Genomic DNA, 24577 nt, shown 5'->3' with positions numbered 1-24577 from the left:
ATTTAATTCCTTTGTTGGTTCTTAAGTGTCATATTATTTAATTTTGCTGAATATTTTTTTAACCTAGCATGAGTCTTTTTAAACCCCTTGAAACATTTGATTGGTGACACATTTATGGAGCTAAGTGTAGGTTCGAGTGTAACACAACTTTTTATACTTGTCGCACGAATTCATAAAATAACCATTTTTTGTGAAATTTTTGTGCCACAGTCGGGAAAGTGGATTAAAAATTTACTGGGAAATATTTAGATAGGTGGGTGGTAAAAACAACTCTTTTAAAAATTAATAATTTTTTTCTAAAGATTACTCTAAATATCGAAGCTTAGCACTTTATTATGATTACATAGTGAAAAATCACAGTTCTTGCATTTAGAAGGCATACCGTTATATAGGAGATGAGCATGGTTATTGTCCTAATTCAATGATTTTTTACCCAGTGAAATTAATAGGAACGCGCACACTGAAGATTGTACAGATGGGCAAATCGGTTATTGAGCTATTTAGCTGTTATCATAAGCAGTGATCGGACTTCTATCACATTGTAGTAGATCTGCCACTTTTTTGAGCATCTACCACACAAAGTCTGAGATCTACCACATATTCGCGTTTTTGAGTAGTTTTGTTTTAAGCCGACATAATGTTCTTAATTTTAAGAGCAAAAATTGTCCAACACTAAACACTAACTCCCTAATTATTTATAAAAAGAATTAATAGTGAAAATGATAAAGACCGGCGATTTTTGTGAAAGTATTAGCAAATTTCAGTGCATCTAAAATTTCTGATGCGTTATTTACTTTTACCTGAGAATTGCCAAAATCAGAAAATCTCAAATAGCGGCTGGAACGTGCCACATTTGTTCGCATCCGCAAGGTTGCAGAAATCTTTCAAAATATGTTCGAAACTGTCACGGAAAAAAATTGCCAAAACTCAATGCAATTTTCAGCAACTTCAATCTTGCAATTTATTATACTAAAATTAATTTTGTTTTAGATTCTAATTAAAATGTTGGCAATTTAGGTGAAACCTTGCAGAATTTTTTTAATTTTTGCACAAATTTTGATCCAAAACCTGAGATCTACCACATTTTTTTGAAATCTACCACATTTCTTTCCAGATTCGACCACACAAATTTTGTTTAAGTCCGATCACTGTTCATAAATATGCGGTGCACGCCCATTTTTCAAAACTTTGTAAAGATGTCACCATTGCGCTCGGATATACATACATACATACAGAATGGAGGCTTCAGAGGCCATACCTATTACAACCTGAGCTTTTATACTTCGGGTACATATTGTTTGCTTATTTTGTAGCACAGTGTTGTTGCATTGAGCAGACTTAACATGCCTTAATTAATATTTTTTTAAGCAAAAATTTCACTCACCCAGCTTTGCGTACAGCACCAGTACAATTAAATGAGGAAGCAGCTGTTCCAGTTGCCTTTGCTTTATATGGTGACGCCATGACACTTTCGCCATCATCTTCATCAGATACGGCCGTAGTTAAGCTCATTCGATCATCATCAGATATCTGCAAATAAAAAATTTAAATTTTTAATTCACTTAAATATGTATATACGTTTTTTTGCGTGCGCTTAGAGGTTGTCACACAAAGGGGACGGACCTATTAATACGCTGACTTCATATGGTGATTTATTTTTATAAGAAGCTATTTTTCATGGCAGAAATACACTCGGAGGTTTGCCATCGCCTGCCGGCGACCGCTATTAAAAAATCTTTATTTTATTTTTTAATGTTGGTCGGAAACTGGTCTTGAACCCAGGCCCTGCGGAAGGGTAGCGCGCACTACTAACCACTACACCATAGCAGTGGCCATTGTGATAAATAATTATAATTATACATACATGCATATTAGGGCGGGTCGAATTGTAGGGGTCCAAAAAAACTAATTAATTAATTTCAAGCATTTTTTCCCAAAAAAACCACAGGTCTAAAATGACTTTCGAGCCAGCGATTTTTTCTATCTAGTTTTTTTTCAAAACGTGGCTCACCTGTTGAAACATCTGTATTTAAAACCAGCCAAAATGTGTATGTGGGGATTTTTGCGGTCGAGAAATCCAATGCAGTCGATTTTCGAAGAAAAGGCCTTAAAATCAAATCAAAAGTACGGAGCGCCCTCAAAAGAAAAAAATGTATGCCAGAAATAGATTCCTCGACCCCAAAAAGCCCCAGATACTCATTTTGGCTAGATTTCAATGCAGCTGTTTAAACAGTTGAGCCACTTAAAAAACCAAAAAACTAGATAGAAAAAATCACTGGCTCCAAATTCATTTTAGACCTATGGTTTCCTGGGAAAAAATGCTTGAAATGACCCAAATGACCATAACCGCAATGTGCCTTTGATGGAAAAAATTTGGCCCGCCCTAATGCATATGTATGTATTGTACGTACAGTGCCAGATTTAAGAAGAAGCAGCAGTCAGCGATATACCTACTCAAGGAGCCCAGTATTGGAATTTTCATATTTTCGGTACTTCAAACATTGTTTTGTTGTTCGGCAAATATTTATAATTTCTAGAAATTAGGAGTATTTTTTCAGCTAAATGGGCTCCGCGATATTCTTTAACGTTTTTCAAAAAGCGCAAAATAGTACATTCCCACTGCACAGAAATCTAAGATTCTGACCTCGAGATCTTCAAAACTTGTATAAGTGCTTCCACTCATGCATCTCACCTTCTTGCTTTTTCGTTGACACATGTAGCATTTGCAGTTATGAGTGTGTGGTTTTTACTTGATTTCACTATAAAAGAAAATGGTGGTATACCTTGAGGCACTTTCCACAGTAACGTTGAACTTAAATGGCACACTTTTTTTTCTTAATTTGTGTTGAAATATCATAAGAATCCAATAAATCGAAACCATGAAAATATTTATATTGTACATCATCATCTCCAACTCACAACAGTTACCGACCGAGTCAGACAAACAAATTTGATGGAGAAGTACACCAATTTCAAGATTCAACAAATTCTCTATATACATACATATTTGTTAGTAATCGCTGTAGATAACAATAAAATTTTCACATTAGTACGGAGTAAGTACTAATTAAATGCTAAAAATATTAATAATGCCATTTTTTCTTACCTCGTAGAGACAAGTAGAAAACGGCATGAAATATCTCTCTGGTAATGAGAACTTAAATTTTTAATGCGCCACAAGAGCCAAATATTGATCGCTAATATCCTTTTGTTGCTCTAGATCAGTTTTATCTACCTGCGCTGGGCGTTTCTTCGTTAAAAAAAATGTGTTGTACAGTGTTTTTTTTTTGAGAAATTTATAAATTTTTCAACTTTAAGCTTTTCGTAATTTTAACGTACATACATATTCATATCAAAGCACTTATTATTTAATTTTTACCAAGGTTTATTAAATAATATCTAAATATTGCTCGTGTGGACGTCGCAGTTTCGGTGAAGGCAGAAATTCTAAATTTGAACGAACTCTTTTAGTAATTCACTATGCATTAGCGCTGTTAAAATAATTTGATTGTACAAAACCTGCTAACGAAGTTGTGTTTTGTTTCCTAGAAGGCAGCTGTAGGCATTTAACATGACTTTTGACCGAAAAGTGTACAAGCAATACATACATAAGCAAGTAAGAGCAACATATACATACAAACGACCAAATGATTCATGCTACTGCGTACTAATTTGCCCTAAGCATGCTCTAATTATAAAACAGATGTGTGATAAATTGAATTTAATTATATTTCGCCACCCAAATAAAAAAGGGCGTGATTTTATCTGCAATAAAAAATAAATCCAACTTTCATTTACTCCCCTACGGCTCAATTTGAGTCTTTCATTACCATCGAGTAGTACCCTGCAGGGAAAAGCTGAACTAGTATGCACAAATTCCAGTTCATGAACAATTATTTAGCGATAGAAGTCACACCAGTTTGTTATGAACTATAATTATACCAATTCCTCGTAGAAAAAGTAGACTAGTTGATAGAAACTTCTAATTTGAAAACTAATATTCAATATGGAAGTCATATCAGTTCGTCATGCTGAAATGCCAATCCAGCTAGTAAAAATACCTGTTCATTAACTAGTACGTGCTTAACCAATGGCTTACAACTTCGACGATTTCGAAAAACTTATGCGATAAGCGACATGCGTCTTTCAATTGCCAAAACCAAAACTAAAATGCAGTTAATTGCTCGCCTTACAAATGTCGGCAGTGGTGTCGAGTGAATACTACCGATTTTGGTTATGAGATCTCAGGTTCGAGACCGCATGGAGGTTATTAACGCAAAGTTATTTCAATTTAAATATAAATCAAAAATTTAAAATTTAATTTCATTTGGAAAAATTGGAAAAACCTTAATATTCAAATACAATAAAAAAATTTAATGAAAACAATTTTTTTCTTTTTAAAGTAATACAATTTAATTACAGCAAAAGAAATAAATAAATATAAAATTCTTTAAGAAAATAAAAATAAAAAATAAATCCTTTGTCTGAGATTCGAACTCGGATCTCTCGAATAGCGCGCTAGAGCTTTGTCTTGTCGGCCATTATTGCAGCGCCCGGAGCAAAATGGCATAATGTTGCTTTTTGCGGGGGATTAATTGGCAGTCTATGCCGTCAACTGGTATGATGCTACTAGCATTTCTACTGGTAGGGTGCTGATGCAGGAGCGGACAATTGACATCGCCTATTATATCACCATGTTAAAAATACAAGTCATTAAAAAAAAGAATACAACGCGAGCTAGTTAGGCTGAAAGGTAAACTTGTAGCATACTGGTTCACAACTAGTAACTTTTCCTGCAGGGTACATACTCATCAGCTTATGCAAACGGATGTATGTATTTTATATTTATGTGTGGATTAGGGATGTTAATTTTTTCGCTATTTACGATCCCGGGATTTTCGAGATGTGGTTATCATAATCCCGGGATCTCGGGATTAGTTGAAAAAATTGCTTCTATCTCTCCTACCATAAAATAAATAATAAATAAATGGGTTTCGAACCTACTTTTTTATTTAAAGTGGCATTTTTATTTTTTCTCTCTGACGTCAGGATTTATTTTAAAAGACCTTGTAATTTCAAAGATATGATTAATTTCAAAAATTATTTCAAAAATTCAATACAATGTAGAATAAAAATATGGTTACCAAATGAAAGAGGAAATTTCCTTAGAATTTAAAAAACTAAAATTTTTTGGATTCACAATGACGAATAGGTAACTTTTTAAGCTGATAAAGATAGAAGGACGAAATTCGAGGACGTTATCGAGTTTATATAAGTCCTTAACATATAGTTCTTTCAAAAGCAAATATTTCGAAATTTCAAGGCTAATATTTTAAAAGGATATTTTCAATACTTACTAGTCCTTATGTACCAAAAAATTGAATTTGGTTAAATTCTACAGAATTTCCTCTTTAATTTGATACCCATACTTCTTATCTAAACAGATTTCGCTGAATTTTTAAATCATTTTTGGATTATTGACGTCAGAGTGAAAAACTAAAAAAGCAATTTTATTATATTTGGCCCATAGTTTCGCGCATATATTGATTTTTGTGTATAAAATTTACTATCGCACGGTGTTATATGGATAATGAGGTAGACATTTGTAAAAAAAATATTAATTATTAAATAAAAAAAAGAAATATGGCCAATACTGGTCAAGAAAATGAACTTTCTATTATTGCCACGAGTGCAAATTACAAATCCCGAAAAGCTCGGGATTAACATTCCTAGTGTGGATGTAACATTTCCAAATGCGTTTGATTACGTATACGACATATTGTACGGGTTGGGTTCGAAACAGGACTAAGCAGTACCGATGTCGAATGTAAATATGTACATACATATATCCCTTTTATAAGTTTGTATAAATAAGTTAAAAGTTTGTATAAATAAGTTATTCATTTCAAATATTATATAGTCGTTTAAAGTACAACAAAATGCGTATCAACAAAATGCGAAACCGCGTAAGTGAGGTTGCATAAATTATTTTCTAGAGAGTAGAAACATTCATATTTAAAAATGGTTCGCTTTTTGGTAAAGCAATCGCATTTCTGGCTAGTATAGTTCCGGACGAATGGATAAAGATTGAGACAAGAGCTTGTGTGAGCAAATCCAATTTTTGGCAGCCAATGTCAGTTACGCGGTTTTGCAGAATGACGATACGCGGTTTTGTACTTTAAACGACGATATGCAGAGTACGTCAGGCTACTCTATATCTATACATTGGCTTCTTTCGCCTTCCTCTTCTAAGAGGATTTAAGTATTTGCTGTTATCTAATATTGTCAGTAAAAACATATCGCTTGCAAAACACACATCCAGTTACATATCATTGATCAGGTGAACAAAAAGGAAAAATTAAAATATGATAGGATAGCAAAAGTGTGAAAGTTTTCGAAACTCGCTGAAAATCTAATTTAATTTATGTAAGTTTACAGCCATTTTCGTTGGTGAAGTTCACAATAACTACACCCATTAATGCTGAGCCAACTGTCATCGAGTCAAGTTTAGTTTGAGCTGCGTTGGGACGAGTTGATTGCATTTAACTTTTCATAATCAGGCGCTATGCTCCGCTTTAGTTGCACTGCTGCTTGCCAACAAGCCAACCAGCCAACCTGTCAGGTAAGAGCTGATTTCTTTGCGCTGAAAGCTGACTTCAGCGTTCAACATTGCAGCAGGCTTGCTGTGCGTAAAGTTTACTTTTTATATACATATTTGTGTATGTATGTATGTGTTTCCACCATTTTCTCTCAAGTCATCAACTTTGCGCAAATGTCATTGTTACCGGTGTAATTGCAATTGTTACGAAAATATGTGTGCGCGTGCAGCAAACAGCCAAACAGACAGGCACCAACACCCTCTCCAGCTGCTGCCTGCGACGTCTTTAATAATATTGCGTCTACGTACATACATATACTTTTTATATGTATGTATGTCCCTTCTCACTTTTTGCGACCTGATTGCCACATGCTGATTTCGATGTGAATTCAAGTAACGAGCAGAAATCCTTTTCATGTGCTCGAACATCCGTTTCCGTCAGTTTACTACCATCTATGCCGCCAACATAACCGTAGCCTGCGCGCCTGTGCCTTTACCACCAGCGCTTCCTGCCTCAGCTGCTTGGTTGCATAACGAAGTACCAAAACAACTGCAAAACCTTTGAGTTAGGTTTATGATATGGAAAAGTTTCTTACGTTGGGAGCTAAAAACTCGAGCGAAGAAAACTAAGTACCTGGTATTTGAGATCTCACTTTTGTGAGCTTTTAGAACTCGTAATGAGTTCAAAAGTTAGTACAAAATAAAGTTGTAAAAATGTTGTATGTGCGTATGTTTATATATATGTAGCAAACCGAAAATTTTATTTTGTGGAACAAATATTTGTGTAGGTAAATATGTACGTGAGGAAAGCTTTCATGGCTGTTGCCAATTAGTTTCTTGGAAGGAAATACTTCTAGCATTTTTGCCTGCAGATGCATAGATGGTGCAGTTATAGTCAATTATTTTTTATATGAAACATCTTAAGCCAATTTTATAGTAAAAGCGTGCAAAAGAACACGAAAATAAATACAAATGTGAAAAGGTGAAGATAAAGGAAAAAGGACAAAAATTACAATAAGGATTAGGATAGACATCAGGATGAGCGTGACGATAAGTGTAAGGAAAAGGATAGGGATAAGAATAAGAATAAGAATAAGCATAGGTAAAGTGAAAGGTTACAAAACAAAGTATCTAGTAAATTACCTTTGTATGATAAAGTACTAAACAAAAACAGAAACTTTTTTGCGGAAATATTCGTTGGGCGTTTCTACCGAACACCATTGGAAAGTGTTTTCACTGTAGATGAGGATTGCTTTTATGGTTTCAAAATTGGTTGAAAATAACGGCCACAATCGTCGTTTAAAAATTTCCATATTTATGTTTAGTCGTTGTTGCTACCTGTTTAGTTTGAGTTGTTTTCGCATTTAATTTTACTTCGCCTTTGAAATTAAACTTTGTAACAAAGATAAATGTGATGACAAAAAAAAAAAGAAATGATAATGATTAAAACAAAAACGTGAACGTGAAATGGAAGATATAGACGAAAATGAAAAAAAAAACAAAGGGTAAGCATTTTTTTTTAAACTTCTCAATATTTCAACTCAGTCATAAAAAATTTAATTATCGCAAGTTAACAAGTTACCGAAATATATCGAATCATCGAAGTTTATAATTATCGAAATTTATTAAGTTATCCATGTTTATAGAGTTATCGCAACGTATCGAATTATTCAAATTGATCAATATTTATTGGGTTGTCGAAATTTATAGACATAGAAAATTAGTTGTCAAAATTTACATATAGTTATCGAGCTATAAAAATTAAAAAAAGTAATAAAATATATTAAGTTTTCGGTATTAATTGAATAATGATCATTTATAGAGTTAACGAAATTTGACGAGTTATCGTAATGTATCGAGTTCTTTCAACTTGTCGAGTTATCGATATTTACTGATTTACTGAAATCGTCCGATTTATCGAATCGAAGTTGTTGAAATTTCCGAATTATCAAAATTTCGAGGTTATATAAGTTTATCGAGCTACCACTGCTTATCAAATTTGATGGTGTTACCAGCGGGTAATGAGCTATCGAAATTTGTCGAAGGGTGTCGAAATTTATGGAGTTTTCCAAATAATCGAGTTATAAAAATGTATAGAGTTGTCCATAGTTTGGTGAGTTATCGATTTATATCGAGATATATAAATTTTCCAATTTCTGCCAAAGTCCACTTAACGACACTGAAGATGGCACAACGCCGAAACCGGTTTGTCTGCAAACCAAACTTGCCAAGGAATGACGGAAATTCGTTCCAAACTAAATCATCGTACCATCCTCTAAATCCCTTCAGAAATAAAAACAATTTTAGTCAGATTTGCCTAAGACATGACAATGACAATGACAATGACAACTTTGACAAAAACAAAGTATGAAATATCATTTCCCTTACCTTTCATGAGGTATCATTTCATNTACCAATAGTACCTATATAATTTAAATTGTTTTCAGCACCTTTCTCCACTTTTTCGCGTTTTTAAAATCTCCTTTCGCCATCTGAACACGAAATTTAAGTTTATACAGTCTTTTGAACCCATTTACATACGTGCCTTTGCGGTTTACATTTTCATGGAAACACCCATAAGCAGGTAATAATTCTATATTGCTAGTACAATATCGAGCCCGCAGCGAGCGAAAAATACTTTAGCGACATTTTTTATTAATTTTCTTTACGATGCAGAAATGTTCCTAGATCATCTAGATACATTTCTGCATCGAAAATAAAATGTAGAAAATATATCGCTTACATCAATCAACACTCGTTCATCAAAAGAACGTCAAATCGGCCAAGAACACCGCTTGGCGGGCGCCATTGAGCACATCACCGTGGAAACACAATGCCGGCGAACGGCGAACTCACCACAGCGAAATTACCGCTGTCAAAATTAGAACACCCGTCGGCATATGAAATTGAACACAGCCAAAGCTAAATGCGAAACATGCGGCGGCGGTTCGTGGCAATAGATTTATTTCTATCGCTCTGCTGGGCGATGGCGGCAGTACATGCCAAAGGTGGCCGTATTTTTTTTACTTCCAAAGATTTAGAAGAAAACGGCATGTAACACGAATTATTTTTGGTGGTTGAAAAATACAGCGATTTATAATAATTCCCCCTTGCCTTACATTTATATTTGTTTTCATTTCATCATTTCTAAATATGGTCACCCAACTTATAAGTGCGACGAAATGGTATCAGCTGTTTTGGCTACCGCTCTAATTCTGTTAAAGTTGGCAAAATACCAGGGCAACCGATGAACGACGGCATCGGCCAATTCGGCGAACTTCGCCGTTCGCCGGGTATTGTGTTTAAAGCATAATGCGTAAACTATTCGAGCTGACGTGAATTAGCCAATCAACTCATATTCTCAAAGTCAATGTACTTAACCCAGGTCATCGGTCAAATGCAGTTGGATCTATGCGGCGGAGTGATAGTGAACTAAACCACTCGGCTTCGTGCCACCACAAGAAGCTAGAGCGGGAACTTAAACGTGTTACATTTGATAAATTAGGGCATTCGAAGGTCTCTTAAATATAAAAAGGGTTTTCGGTGGCACCTCAAACACAAATACTAAGAATTAGTAGAAATTATTTCAACTGGTATTGAATGAAGATCGATTATTCGTTATAAAATATATGATTCAAAGTCATTTATTGTTTCTATGGTGAACATAATCCAGAAAATGCCATAATTACATATGCATTTGTACATATGTACATATAAGTATGTACATAGATGGATTGGTAAGAGTCAATTAATTAGTAGAGGTTTGTCTTCTTTGTATTCTACAAAAATAAATTCACATCATATTCAACGCTCTTGTCTTCCGGATTTAAAAATATTTTCATTTAGCGTCTTCAGAAAATAAATGAGTAGCAATTTGGCGTTTAGTAAACGAGAAAATATTCATATTTACTTTTAGCAACAACTTTTGCCTCTTGTGTTTTTTGTTTCTGTTTTTCAGTTTGTACATTAACTTTTCTCATGAAAATAATGCAAAAACTTTTGCTGCTTTTCTTTCTATAGCGATACTGTTTCATCAGGGAGGTAAATTCGGTTTTACGCTTATTTTTCTCTCGCGTCTCACAAAATTGTTCCACTTAGAAGTTGACTTGGGCTTCTGCGGTGACATTACTTGACCAAAAATATTCATGCTATCTGAACTTGTGGTTGAGAGTCCCAAAGGTCATTACAGAGTTGCTTTTATCTGTGATTTGGTGTGTATGATGATTTTTATGATACACTGTTACTTTTTTTCTTTTCCTAAGGCGCTATTGTTCACTGAAATGGACGTGTTGATGATTTGAAAATACAACAAGCAACACAACTGCATAAAGAAAAAAATGCCGTAACCTTTGAAAGCGTTTCGTTGTTAATTTTTGGTATTATGTATTCAGGCGATGAACGTCGACAAGGTCGTCCAGTGTCAGTTTGTATGCCAGAGAATATCGACGCTGCGCGCAGGAATATAATGGAAAATCTTTATTTGACATATAGTAATATTTTAAGCCGCCCTTAAGTGTCGACTTTCCTACCATACATACAATCCCTGCAGAAAAAAATTATCAATTGATAAAAAATAACCTACTTGTAGTTAGCTTTTTTGCGGGATCTACTTTCCCACTACTATACACGTGTTTATATATTTGAATTTGATCTCAGTAACAAATTTTTGTATTATAGATTTATAATATTTTTATCCTTTACCACAAAGAAAGTAAATCATTTGAACCGAACAGAACCACGGTCCACGGATATTCGTGAACTGGTTCTTGTATCGGTATAAGGCTTTTCTAAATGTTTTGAGCCACTGAACCGAACCGCACTGATTTTTGGAGTGGCTGGTAGCCCTGCAAGGTACTGACGAAATTTTATAAAGAAACATCTGTGTCCCGAACTAGTCACGAAATGATCCTAAACTAAACTCCAAATTGTCCAAAAAAAAGTGCTCTATTGGTCCCGAACTAGCTACGGAATGGCCCCAAAAAATCCTGAAATAGTCAAGGAATGATCCCAAAAAAGTTCGAAACTAATCCCGTACTATTAACGAATTAGTACCGAAATGATCCTGAAATATCCCCGAAATCGTACCAAACTACATATGCTCGAAAAAGTTCTAAACTAACATTAACCGTAGATCGTCCTTTGTATCAAAAATGTTGCATTCGTTTTTTCAGTGAGCTATAACTGGCATCATCATAGCCATATATTTACCAGTTTTGTGAATTTGCTTTCTAAGGCATTATAAATATTTTTGATCGTATGTCAAGATTTTCTCCCAATTATCAGAAAATTGCATGCTTTATAATTCTATTTTGTTTATAACTTTTTATACATGGGGATTAATGCGTATTTCCATGCTACATTGGATGTTGTTGTGTGAAGTATAGCCCAGTTACGCTTGAAAATACATATGTGTATGTATGGTAGAGTGTGTTAAACAAATCTGACCGTCGAATCGTCTATCTAACGCTCGGTTGACCAACGGATCTTATTTATAAATGGTACAAAACCTTTTTGTTTTGAATGAATGGACAAACAAATGATTTTTTAACCTTTCATCGGATTAATGGGTAATTGGTCGTAGAGTGCCGACATCGATTTGCATCGCCAGAAAAACTGTTAATGCGTTAAAAAACCATGTTTTTGAGGTACCGACTTCACTGTGGGAAAAATCCTTCACTAACTTGCACATATTTTCACAAAATCATGTATTTCTAACAACTTTGAGTCACTTGTTTCTTTCGCACGAAATCTTATGTTGACGAGGTATTTTCTTTTTATACCTGAAAGGTTTGATATTCCTTGCTTAGGGGTGATTGCTCCTCTTCTTCCTGTATTTATTAGGATATAACGGCAGAATTAAAAATTCTTACTGGCACAAAACACATGTAACATAGTACATTTATACATATTTACATACATACATATCCTTTTCCAGGTTTATTGTCCTTTCTTTCATTATTTCCATTCACACCATGACAATCTATTTAATGTCCATCAACTCCATCAAAACTTCACAAAATCTCAAATTGAATACAAATTTGCACAACGTTCAGCTAAAGAGCGCAGTCGATGGAGCGTAGCATTACTGACGGGAGCAATGCCCCATATATTTTCAGCGTCCAATTTAACAATGCGGAACATAATGCTATTTGGACGCCAAGCACATCCGAGCGAAACGAACGACAGCGACGGTGCTGATCTGCATAATTATACATACATATATAAAGGTGTGTGTACACACTGACAGAAGCTTAGACAGTTAGACTGGCAGCAGGATAATACGAATAGTCAGACAAAATAGAGAAACTCTTAATACGAAATGCATACATAGTACATTCGAACGGGCATTTGCGCTCGCTAACATTTGCATGAACATAAATGTGAATTGTAATCACATAGTTAATACCATTTGCTGACGGTCAGCTGATTCATTCAGCAGTCCTCACACGCACAGATTAAATTTAATATCTTCATTTGTTTTTACCAAAACCTACTAAACAAAAGTAATTTGATGCGCAAAAACTAAGGAAAAAAATTAATAAAATTCAAAATATTTTTTGTGGTTTCTTTGCTCATTTTGATTCATTGCTGAAGCATATAGACAATTTTAAGGATAAATAAGGAAATGTAGTAACCGCTTATCACTAAAATAACTGATTTCAGACCTACGTCTTGGTCTATTGAATGTATTAATTTTCAGCTTCTCACAATATGGATAAGCTTAAATTACGTTTAGAACAATAAGCGAATAAGCGAAACAATTCAATTTAATTTTCTCATTTAATAAGTGTACCGGTAAAATTCCATCGTCCAACTTCCTTCCGTACGTGCTTTCTCTATGCCAATGCATGCCTTTTGATGGCCATAAAAGCATATTTGGTCTTACTTTTACAAAATTCAGCCTTCGACTTCAGGATCGAAAAGGCCACAGGATCTACTTTAAAGAAGTGAAAATGATGACACTTGTATGGTATACGGAAAACATGATTTGTTCCTACTTGCCATGTGTTTCATACGATGGGCTACCATCGACCCGGAGTGACCTTGCCGCAACCTAGGCTCGACATCGAAAAGCTGTAGCCTCAAAACAGTCATCCAATAAATGTTGAAATTGACTCTCGATCCATCTTATTAAAGCAACTTTTCTTTGCCCCGATAGATATAAGCTTTGGGATACTATCTAACCATGCAGAAATAACTGGTAAGCCACCATGCAATACATGGCACGAGCGTCCATTGAGCGACACCAGGAGAAGAGATAGGAGTTAAGACGTTTGAATAAAAATAAAAGATCGGTGGGGCGCTGTGAGTGCCAAAAGCTTGAGGTCTGGGAGGGGAAATCTGCCTGAAAAATATTATAAAATATAGGACAGAGGCTAGCTCCTGCAAAAAACGAAAATGGAACTCTTGCTTCAACAAGTACAGGCACAAATCCACCTTCCTACTTCAATCAATACCGTGGGAAATCTGCTTGCCAAACTTCAAAGGACAGTCGCCGTGTGCTTTACGGGCGACCTTCTCTATAATGCCTGGTGCCGCTATTGATACTTTACTACACGTACGCGGGGTGATGGGTGTCTGAGAGCAGAAACAGGCAATGTGATATCTGACCATTTGGCGAGAGAGGGTTCGAACCAGGTATTCCCTTCTCAATGCTTTTGAATAGGGATGCCGGCATTTCAGGCTTAGAAAATGTGAACGAAAAGCAGACACAGTACCTCGTGAAAACAAACAAGAAGTCTTCGCGTATTGAGACATACGGCACTGTTGCCAGTTGAAGAACCTAGCATCCAGCATCAACACCACCAAACCTTTCAGCCTAGAGATCTAGCGGAGAATAACGTTCGGCAACAGGTGTTACCTTGGGTTTGGCTGGCAATTAAAAATCAGAGCACATTCTCGACAAACCAAAAATTATATGTACTCTAAAAATCAATAATTATTGAGCGCAAACACATTGATGATATCGAACGAAGAATAGAGTGCTTAGGGAAATTTTCGGACTTAATAAAATGTAAAACTGGCTTGGACATGTCGTGCACATGCGTCCGTGAAAACATCCTTACACTGGACATCCATGGGAACCACGATTATAATGGAAAAAAGTTCGAAAATATCTGTCTACACTCGCGATGAACAACTTTATCGAATAAAAATAATATCGGTGGCCGCTCGGCGGAAAATGAAACGACCTAGTTGCCGAGTTTTTTTTACAGGAAACCATTCGCCTTTCGGAAGCCACACTATATATACTGTAGACTGCAGAAAAAAGTATATAAAAGTAGCTCGGCTAAACGCTTGGCATGTTTAGTAAAAGCCAACATTTTCTTTTACTGAAGTGAAACTTCTTTAGCGGCGGTTGATTGGCAAATTCAACGGAAATGATGCAACGGAAATGGTGCAATGGGGCTGAAACAAGAACTTCTTGAGTGTATGCACATGGTATTAATTTAACAAAAAATTGCTAATAAAAGCTTAAAGAATAACACTTAGAAAACGACCAATACAAGAATGAAAGTAAAGGTACATAGATAAAGAAAAGGATAAAGGAAAAGGTAAAAATAAAAACAAAACCAAAGATGCATAAAGATAAAGGCAAAAATGAAGACCAAGGTAAATTTAAACACTTTACTTATATATATAAAGGCAAAGGTGAAGGGGAATATGTAGATGAAGAAAATGATAAACATGAAAGTCAAGACAAAGAGGAGGATGAGGATACCGATAAAAGTAAAGATGAAGATAGGGGAGGGAAGATTAAAATAAAGGTAACTAAAGAGGAAAGGATATAGAGAGAGACACAGAGACTCAATCTTCGAACTACTTTGGGATTTTAGAGGTTTTCGGGATTCTCGGGACTTATCGATAAAATAATAGATATTTTTATCGGTTTTGATATTTTTTATCGAATTTTGCTATCAATATTTTCGAAACTTATCTATATAATAATCGATATTTTTATCGATTTTGTTATCGATATATATAGAGATTTGTTATCGATAATTTTATAAATTTTGTAATCGATGTTTTTAAAAATTTGGATAGCGATATTTTTTATCGATTTTGTTATCGATATCTTTATCGATTTTGTTATCGATATTTTTATCGATTTTGTTACTGATATTTATCGATTTTGTTATCGATGATTATCGATTTTTTATAGATCTTAATCGATTTTTTTATCGATATTTATCGATTTTGTCATCGGTATTTATTCATTTTGGTATCGATATTTATCGATTTTGTTATTTTTTCTTATGGATACTTTTATCGATATTTATCGATTTTATTATCGATATTTTTATCGATTTTGTCATTGATATTTATCGATTTTGTTATCGATTTTGCTATCGATATCTATCGATTTTGTCATAGATATTTATCAATTTTATTATCGATACTTTATCGATTTTGTTATCGATATTTATTGATTTTTTTATCGATATTTATCGATTTTTTATGGATATTTTCATCGATTTGGTTATCGATATTTTTATAGATTTTGTTTTTGATATTCGTCGATTTTGTTATCGATATTTTTATCGATTTTGCTGCCGATATCTATCGATTTTGATATCGATATTTATCGATTTCGTTATCGATATTTATCGATTTCGTTATCGATATTAATCGATTTCGTTATCGATATTCATCGATTTTGTTATGGACATTTTAATCGATTTTGTTATGGATACTTTAATCGATATTTTTTGTCGATTTTGTTATGGATATTTTCATCGAGTTTCTAATAGATTTTGCTACCAAATATTATTATCGATTATGCTATCGAAATTTTTCATCGATTGTGTTATCGATATTTTTATCGGTATTGTTATCGATATTTTATTGGATGTTACTATCCATTTTGTTTTGTTGATGGGCTATAAAGATAAAAATGAAGGCAAAGGAAAACAGAATAGCATAAATGTAATTAGAACGAACAGAGGTAGGGTTCTACATAGATAGAAAAAAGGCAAAAAATATAACCTTCAGCAAAAGCAGATGTATGTAGGTACGTACCCAGCCAGCAAAGAAATCCGAGAAATGTCATCATCTTATTTCAAAACAATAATTTTAAAATATTTGTTCAAACTGAGCATTTGAAAACATGTATACATATTCGCCAGTAGCTGAGTGTGCAGAGAAGTGTGCTACTATTTGTTAGCTTTCAGGAGGTCCCATGATCGAATTCCGTCAGAAGCAACACATTAAAATTATTTATCAAAATTGAAACAATTGCTGAATCTTAAATTTGATTTTTGCTTGGTTTCCTGTAACTATGAAAAAGTTTCTGTGAAGTTCATAATGAAATCGTTTTCAACGAAAAATTGACTTAGAAAAATGTCAGGACAACAGCCGAAAGCGCATCCGTTTTACAACCATTTTCGATAGTTTTCTGCACATACGTTTCGGATGAACACTTTAGTGGGAGAATTGATCTGAAAAACGTCCAAAAACGGAATCGGAAAACGGATGAAATATCAGGTTTTTATATGAAATTGTTTTCATTTTCGGATACGTTTCCGGATATTATGCTGGCTGGGTATGTACATATGTGTGTATGTATATTTGTTATGAGCCAAATAGGTATGCATGTAACGTATGTTTCACTTCTCCAGTGTGGCCCAGGCGCACTTAATTTTTTATTTTATTAGCACGGAAGTTGTATTTTTAATATATTTTCAAAAATGGGCATATACGTATACATACATACCTAGTATATGTAACAGAGGTCGTTATTGGTAAAAAGTCTACAGACAGTAATTATTAAGAGTTCTATAAAAAAAAAACTGTTTATTCATTATTAATTGCGATCACTTATAACATTAAATTTCTGAATTTTAATGTAAGTATGTTCATAAATAAAAATTACATGTGGATATACTTTTTTGATCAGCAATAATTTTTAAGTAGTGAACTGCTATTTTTGATCAAAACTATCCATTATTTTTAACCGACTTCAAAAGAAGGAGGAAGTTATCAATTCGTCGGAATATTTTTTTTTATGTACGTTGCCGCATAACTTTGGACCTCGTTAGCCGACTTTTATAATTCTTTTTAAAGAAAAGGTGGTGCCTACCTCAAGGGTGGTTCATACTAATTTGGTTTAGTTCCTCGCATTGGCTCATGAAGAAAGTAACGGTAGTCCTAATTTTTTATATGAGAATTGGAGTCGGTTATATTTTTTTCATAAAAAATTATGATTGTTTTTTAAGTTTTTTAAAAATAAAAAAACATGATTTTTTTAAACAAAAAAAATTTAGTTCGCGAAATAAACACAAATTTACTGAAAAAATAACAATTCTAAAAATAATCACTCGTAAAATTAGTTTTAGTTTTGATAAAAAAAATGAAACTCCTGGAAGTTGCATACAGCCAAAGAAATATTGCCGTATCCTGAGCCCGTATTTTCTGCTGCAAACTTATTTCCGAAATCACATCGACAAAGCAGTTTCTCATACACAAACGCACATACAGTTTCTAGGAAATATTGTTTCCTCGAATGCGCTCCGATTGTTGGTGCTTTTGCTAAGTGGGATTTGTGGCATTCAACATTTACTCTGTAGGCGGCCAATGACATAATTTTGCACACACAACATTTTTTTCTTTATATGTGTATGAACAACTACATTCTGTCTATAGGCCACACAAAATTGCGAGTACTCGCACAAGTAAACATTGCGAGTGCGAAGGATAAATCTAGAGAAATTTTCCTTCACATAGATACCTTAAATACATACATATGTACATAAGTATGTGCATTGCTTTCATTTCGCAATCACTATTTGTGCCAAACCAATAATACGCTTGACTTCTATGCGAAATCAATTACTAGAAATCTTCTATTAGTCCATTCGCCAGCATAGCTTGCATTGCTATTTGGTTGACTGTCTGCTTCGCTGCTCTATTCCACTTGTTCTCTCTCTGATTGAATTAAATCTTGTTTAAATTTGTTAAATGTCAATACTGTCCGAATGCTTAGGTTCTACACGATCATAATCGCACACCAATTTATTTTATGTAGGCTCTCATTTCCTGTGATGTTAAGTAGAATAATAGAAAATGTTCCTCCATCTCTGCTTTGAAGTCACATCACCCTGATATCACAATTAGTTTTAGTGTACTAATATACGAACTTTAAAGGAGATTGAATTCCAGTTGCAATAAGCCCCCGACTCTTACATGTTTCTTTATACATACTTTATCCTCACATTCGACTATTTGTTCAGAATACAAAAGTGTATGTACATACGTACATATATCTTTGTGTGTGCTGCATTCATTCAATTTTGGCGAAAACTACAGAGAGCACAAAATGTCAACAACTTGCACATTCATCCAGCATCAGTCGAAACATCACCTACACCAACACCAACATAATTTCTCGTGTATTAACAAGCTTTTTGGGTTTAAGCTCCGCTGAATCGCCGCCATTGTTCATGTCGGTTATTTGCCATGAATTGTAATTTGCTGGCATGCCAATTATCATTAGCGTCGAAATTGTATCCTAAAATGTGTAAACGAAATTTCTACTGTGGAATGAAATGGAAAATTGGCGCACTAATGTCTGGCATTTAGTAGCTGGCGTTCGTTCTATACTGATTTTATGGCTGTTGTGTGTTCAAAGTTATCCTTAGAAAACTTGTGCATTTTTAATGCATATGTATGTGTGTATATACGGCGCAGAATTAAATAAATTTCTTTACTATTTAATCATACATTTCCATTCATTTAATCTATTTCAACATGTGCTAACTCAAACCACATGGTTTTTCTAACCCCGATTCGCAATGCCGCCTTTTCGGCTTTTTTAATAAAATGAACACAAAATGGGAGGAAAGAAATTTAATTCTTTCCATTTTACAAAAACAATGTAGCAGAAGTGATAACATATCAATATATATAAAAAAAAAAAAACATTTTCTCCTATGTTTCTTAACCGATTCGAATCGTTGTTACTTTGTTGGAAAGGTCTTTAGTAGGTGGAGTGCAAAAAGTTTTAATTTTTCCGATAGGTGGCGCTAAAATCTCGCATTTATGGTCCGATTTGCCTCATACTCAGAGTGACAATGGACTTTAAAATTATCATAAAAAGAAGTCAAAAGACTCTATATTGATCACAAGCAAAATTAAAAAGTGTGTAAAAAACGCTGAAGTGGTCGAATTTCGACAACTGGGCGCTACTAGTATATAGGGAATGCAATCCCGCATACGCGGGGTCTCGCATACGCGACGCGATTTTTTTTTCATTGAGCTTCCTTTTAGATGCTAAATTTCGAATACTCATACCTTTGGTTAAAGACTTTATCATTCTTTCGGAAATATTATTAAAAAAGTCAACCTAATTAAAACCAAATACGTAGATTTTCTAAATCAAATCGTCTTTTTTACATATGAATTTTTAATATAACTGTTTAGAGGAAATAATATGACTTCTTTCAGTCCCGCAAAACCCGCAAGCTAGCGGGATTGCGATTTTTATGCGGGATTGAATTTCCCGCTAGTGTATATAAATAGGCAATCATGTTTTCTTTACACCCCTATTACGACTAAATTACACTTCTGAAGTATAAACAATTATACAGTGGTGGAAAAATAAATAGGGATACGACATTATAACAAATTTTTCCAGTTTTCCTTTTGTTTATTTAATATTTATTATTTTTTTTTTATAAAATTATACTTCATTATCTTATAAAGATCATATAAACTAATATTTCAAGCCTTGTGGAAAAATTACAAAGATTCTGCAAAATTGCTTCTAAATTTTCAACGTTTTTATCAGATTTTAAAGGTTTTTTTTTGAGTTTGCAGCTTTATAGCCCATTAAATTTTAGTAGAACAAAGTGCAAGTTTCAAGGCCCAAAAACAAACGCGTTGATTTTTGATAATTTTTGTTCTGAATGTATTACGCACTTCTTTCCACACAAACAAAAAAAAACCCAAAAACATACTTTCCATGGAAGAAATGCGTTAAAAAAATTGCGGCCCGAAAAACACCCGAAGTTTTGATCAGAGAGTCGAGAGACTTACAGAAGGTTTCAAGATTCCTGTAGGAACAACAATGACGACCTAGCGACCGATGTCCAGAACGTACTTTAATTATGGAGGGACCACTTTTCGACCCTTTTGGATGGCAGCAGCACTAAGATGAAGCAGAGAAGGCAAATCCGGGCCCCCAGTCGATGACGATGGAGTCGATGCCCCAGCGCCTGACTATGACGAGGTACGAATAGCGATTATACTGATGAAAAGTAACAAATTGCTGGAGCTGACGGCGTTTCGGCCTAGCTATTCAAGTACGGTGGTAAAAAGCTAATAAGGTGCATGCCCGACGACTGGAATTCAAATTATTTGAAAGTACTTTCAACACAACCTACTTTAAGTTTACTCAAAAAATGTGCTTAGAAACTGATTTCGAAACGTAAAAGAAAGTAATAAAAATGCATTTAAAGCTTTAATTTGTATTTTTTTTTTGGTTGATTTAAGCTTTTTACAAATTTCTTATCGACACTTTTGTTGTTTTACTTGCGCAAGGTTCAGTTTCTACTGGAACTTCCCATGAACTTATTTGTGAAATATACTGAGCGAATGAAGACTTAATGGCCTCGCTCCGATTTTCACCCATAAAGATAAGCCAGAAAAATTTCGGATGAAATGGCGAAAATGAAGAAGCAGGCCTATCCATTTGGTGCTATGATATTGTTTTTTAAGTTCAGTTTTTTACGCTTGACAAAATTTGTATATTGTATTTATGACATTTGTGTTTTATTTAATATAAGTTAGCGAATTTAAGGGTTTTTATTGCGGATTCCTTAGGTAGGTATTTAAATGATAAATTGTTAATGAAAAAACACTAATATTAGTAGTTTAGGCGATTTCTAGTAAGGCCTAGGCCACGCAATGAGCGGCAAGGCGGCGAGCGGCTTAAAATTAAAACATATGAAATACTATTGAAGTGGCCACGCACTGAGCGGTATTTCTGTGCGACAGAGCAGCACCATACAGAAGTGCTGCTCAGCCGCTCGCCGCTGATTGTCTGGCCTCGACTTTAGACTCAAGAAATGTGTAAATTGATCTACATGCATATTTTTACTTCTTCACTTTAGTCTCTTAAACATTTTTGTGCGCTTAAATCTGATACACACCATCAACTCATTTAAGCAAAAAAAAACCTTGTGCAAAATGTAATATCGTAATTTGATGAAAACCTATGTCTATGAACTTTTAATGTGGAGTCTCTTTAAAAACTGAGCAATTCCTGTCTTGCTGAAGGATCATAATTACTTTCAGTTTAGGGTTACAGGAAAACAAAATAATCTAAATCAAATTTGCAAGATTACGCAGCATCACGAATATAAATACAATCTGATTTGACAGAAACACGCGGTACTAAGTAATTTAAAAATGCTAAAGACTAGAAGAACTTTTCTATTTGTATTCGTAAAGTAACTAAAAATCAACAGCCGCTCGGTTGCTTTTTATAATTTCCCTGTGTCGTCAGTCCTGCTCTTAAATCGTCTCACTAAAACTGCTAAGCAGAATATATATTTTTGTTCACACTTTCGACCGCTGTGAAAACTGCGGTCATTGTATTGGCATCAACGCCAGCTGTATTCAATTAAATTCAAATTATCACACAATAGGGGGTACTATTGAAACAGACTTCAAAGTAAAGTTTAAAAGGGACAAAACAAAATAAAAGAAAAAATTGCAGGAAATCTGAAAGCAAAGTAATTTGGGTGCGTATTTTATTAGAATGTAATGCTATTTGAAAAGAGAAAACTTTCACCGCATTTCAACAAACGACTTGATTTGAATGTATTTTTAAACTATTTCTAAGAATTTTGGAAACTTAAATTGTGCATAATTACCTTAATTAAACTGTATCCTTACAAAAAAAAAAAACAAAAAAAAGAGAGATAGTAGCATACTGAGCTACATTTCCTACATATCGTGTAAAAAATTGCAGAAATCACTTACTTATTGTTACTGAGAGGTGAAATCAATCATTTAGAATTTGTACATTAACACTGTGGAACAAATTCAGGTTAGCAAAAGTTAGGTCGATTCTGAGAGTGAGGGGTGAAAATAGTGGCTAAATGNCAAAAAAAAAAAACAAAAAAAAGAGAGATAGTAGCATACTGAGCTACATTTCCTACATATCGTGTAAAAAATTGCAGAAATCACTTACTTATTGTTACTGAGAGGTGAAATCAATCATTTAGAATTTGTACATTAACACTGTGGAACAAATTCAGGTTAGCAAAAGTTAGGTCGATTCTGAGAGTGAGGGGTGAAAATAGTGGCTAAATGAGAAGACCCGTATCGCGGCGTTTGTTTATGTTAGTTCGATTTTTTTTTTTAATCGACCTTCGAACTTTGCAGTCAAATGCCGATTTTCAGCATATTGTTTATATGGTTTTTTGGCTATAACTCGTCGACTAATTGATACTTTTTCAATCTGTTATAGCCAAATTATTGCTAGAGACCTGTGTAACAATTGAAATAAAAAAAAATTGATTTAGAAAATTTTTGTAGTACTTAGAAGACGAGGAAAAAGAGGAAGAAGGGGAAGACAAAGATGAAATTCCAGAATATCTGTTGGCCGAAATTATCGACCTTTCTGATGATGATGATGATGACCAAGATATTAGAGAGAGCAGTGATGTTGATCCACAGCCGTCTGCTAAACGGCAACTGGCCAAATTATTAATTTAATTTATTTAATTTTTTTACTTAAATCATTTCATAACTAACATTTCAGAATTATATTTTTTTCCCATATTTTTATAATTTGTTTTCAATGTTTCTTCAAAACCAACACTGAAAAAATTGGCACACAAGAAATGAGAAGTAAATTAATATTAAGCTGGAAAACGCAAGTTTTGTATTATGGTTGTTTTCTTTTCAAATGAAATTTATTGAAGAAACTGAGAAGCATATTATAGATCAAACAGAAAGCAAAAAAGACTTAGTTTTGTGGAAAATATGTTCAAAAAGCATAAAAAAAATCCAACATTTTGCTTCATACGTACTACAAAAATTTTCTAAATTAATATTTTTTTTTTTAATTTTAATTGTTACACAGGGCTCTAGCAATAATTTGGCTTTAACAGATTGAAAAATATCAGTTAGTCGACGAGTTATAGCCAAAAAACCATATAAACAATATGCTGAAAATCTGCATTTGACAGCAAAGTTCGAAAGTCGATTAAAAAAAAATTCGAACTAACATAAACAAACGCCCCGATACGGGTCTTCTAATTTAGCCTCTATTTTCACCCCTCACTCTCAGGATCGACCTAACTTTTGCTAACCTGAATTTGTTCCACAGTGTAATGCATCTTTTGCAAGTGGCTATTTTGAACAAAAAAAATCACTGTAAACCCAAGCTATTTTAAATCCTTAAATAATCGTGATATTTACTTCTAAATGGAAATGGTGAAGAAGAGAGTGGGAAAGTACACAAAACCACCCAAATGGAGGACCTGCCTCTGTGAGCTCCGTGTACCGTTGGCAAAAAATAAAAGTACTTACATAATTGTCCAAGGACTTGAATTTTTCCTACATAACCTATTTTTTTAAACGTCTAAATACTTCTCAAACAAACCAAATTTCATCAATTCCATAAACAGCGAGTAATTGTTATACGAAGGTGAAAATTGACCATAATTTCTCGGTAAACTACCAACACAAGTCCCCATACCAAAAATGAGCGCTGTAATAGCTTTTTTCTTCACCATAATTTCTCCTAACTGAGTAAAGAGTTTATTTAATTAAAACAAGTAAGAAAGTCTAAGTTCGGGCGGAGCCGAACATAAAATACCCGGCGCAAGTATTAAATATATGTTTTTTCACCTTTCCGAAACCTTCCGCTAGATGGTAAGCCGGGGTGTATCAATTTTGAGTAAATTAGCGTCCTTCAATTTCGAAATATTGAAGTTTCAAGCATTTCTGAAATTTACCGTTATATGA

General features: G+C 34.0%; 1 protein-coding gene across 3 annotated transcripts in view; it reads right to left on the bottom strand.

Annotated features, from left to right (window-relative positions):
- Positions 1-24577, bottom strand: part of sif (guanine nucleotide exchange factor still life) — a 376406-nt gene that overhangs the window by 276445 nt on the left and 75384 nt on the right. For all 3 annotated transcript variants that reach the window (XM_017637645.1, XM_017637652.1, XM_017637660.1), the window contains exon 2: positions 1385-1530. In XM_017637645.1, coding sequence (XP_017493134.1) covers positions 1385-1530 — 146 coding nt within the window. The remainder of the gene's footprint in view (positions 1-1384; positions 1531-24577) is intronic.

Source organism: Rhagoletis zephyria, unplaced genomic scaffold (genome assembly GCF_001687245.7).
Source record: "Rhagoletis zephyria isolate East Lansing unplaced genomic scaffold, Rhagoletis_zephyria_1.1 Rzeph_scaffold_00133, whole genome shotgun sequence".
Classification (NCBI taxonomy): Eukaryota; Metazoa; Arthropoda; class Insecta; order Diptera; family Tephritidae; genus Rhagoletis; species Rhagoletis zephyria.
Note: the sequence above shows the minus strand (reverse complement) of the source record. Positions and strands in the feature narration are given on the sequence as shown.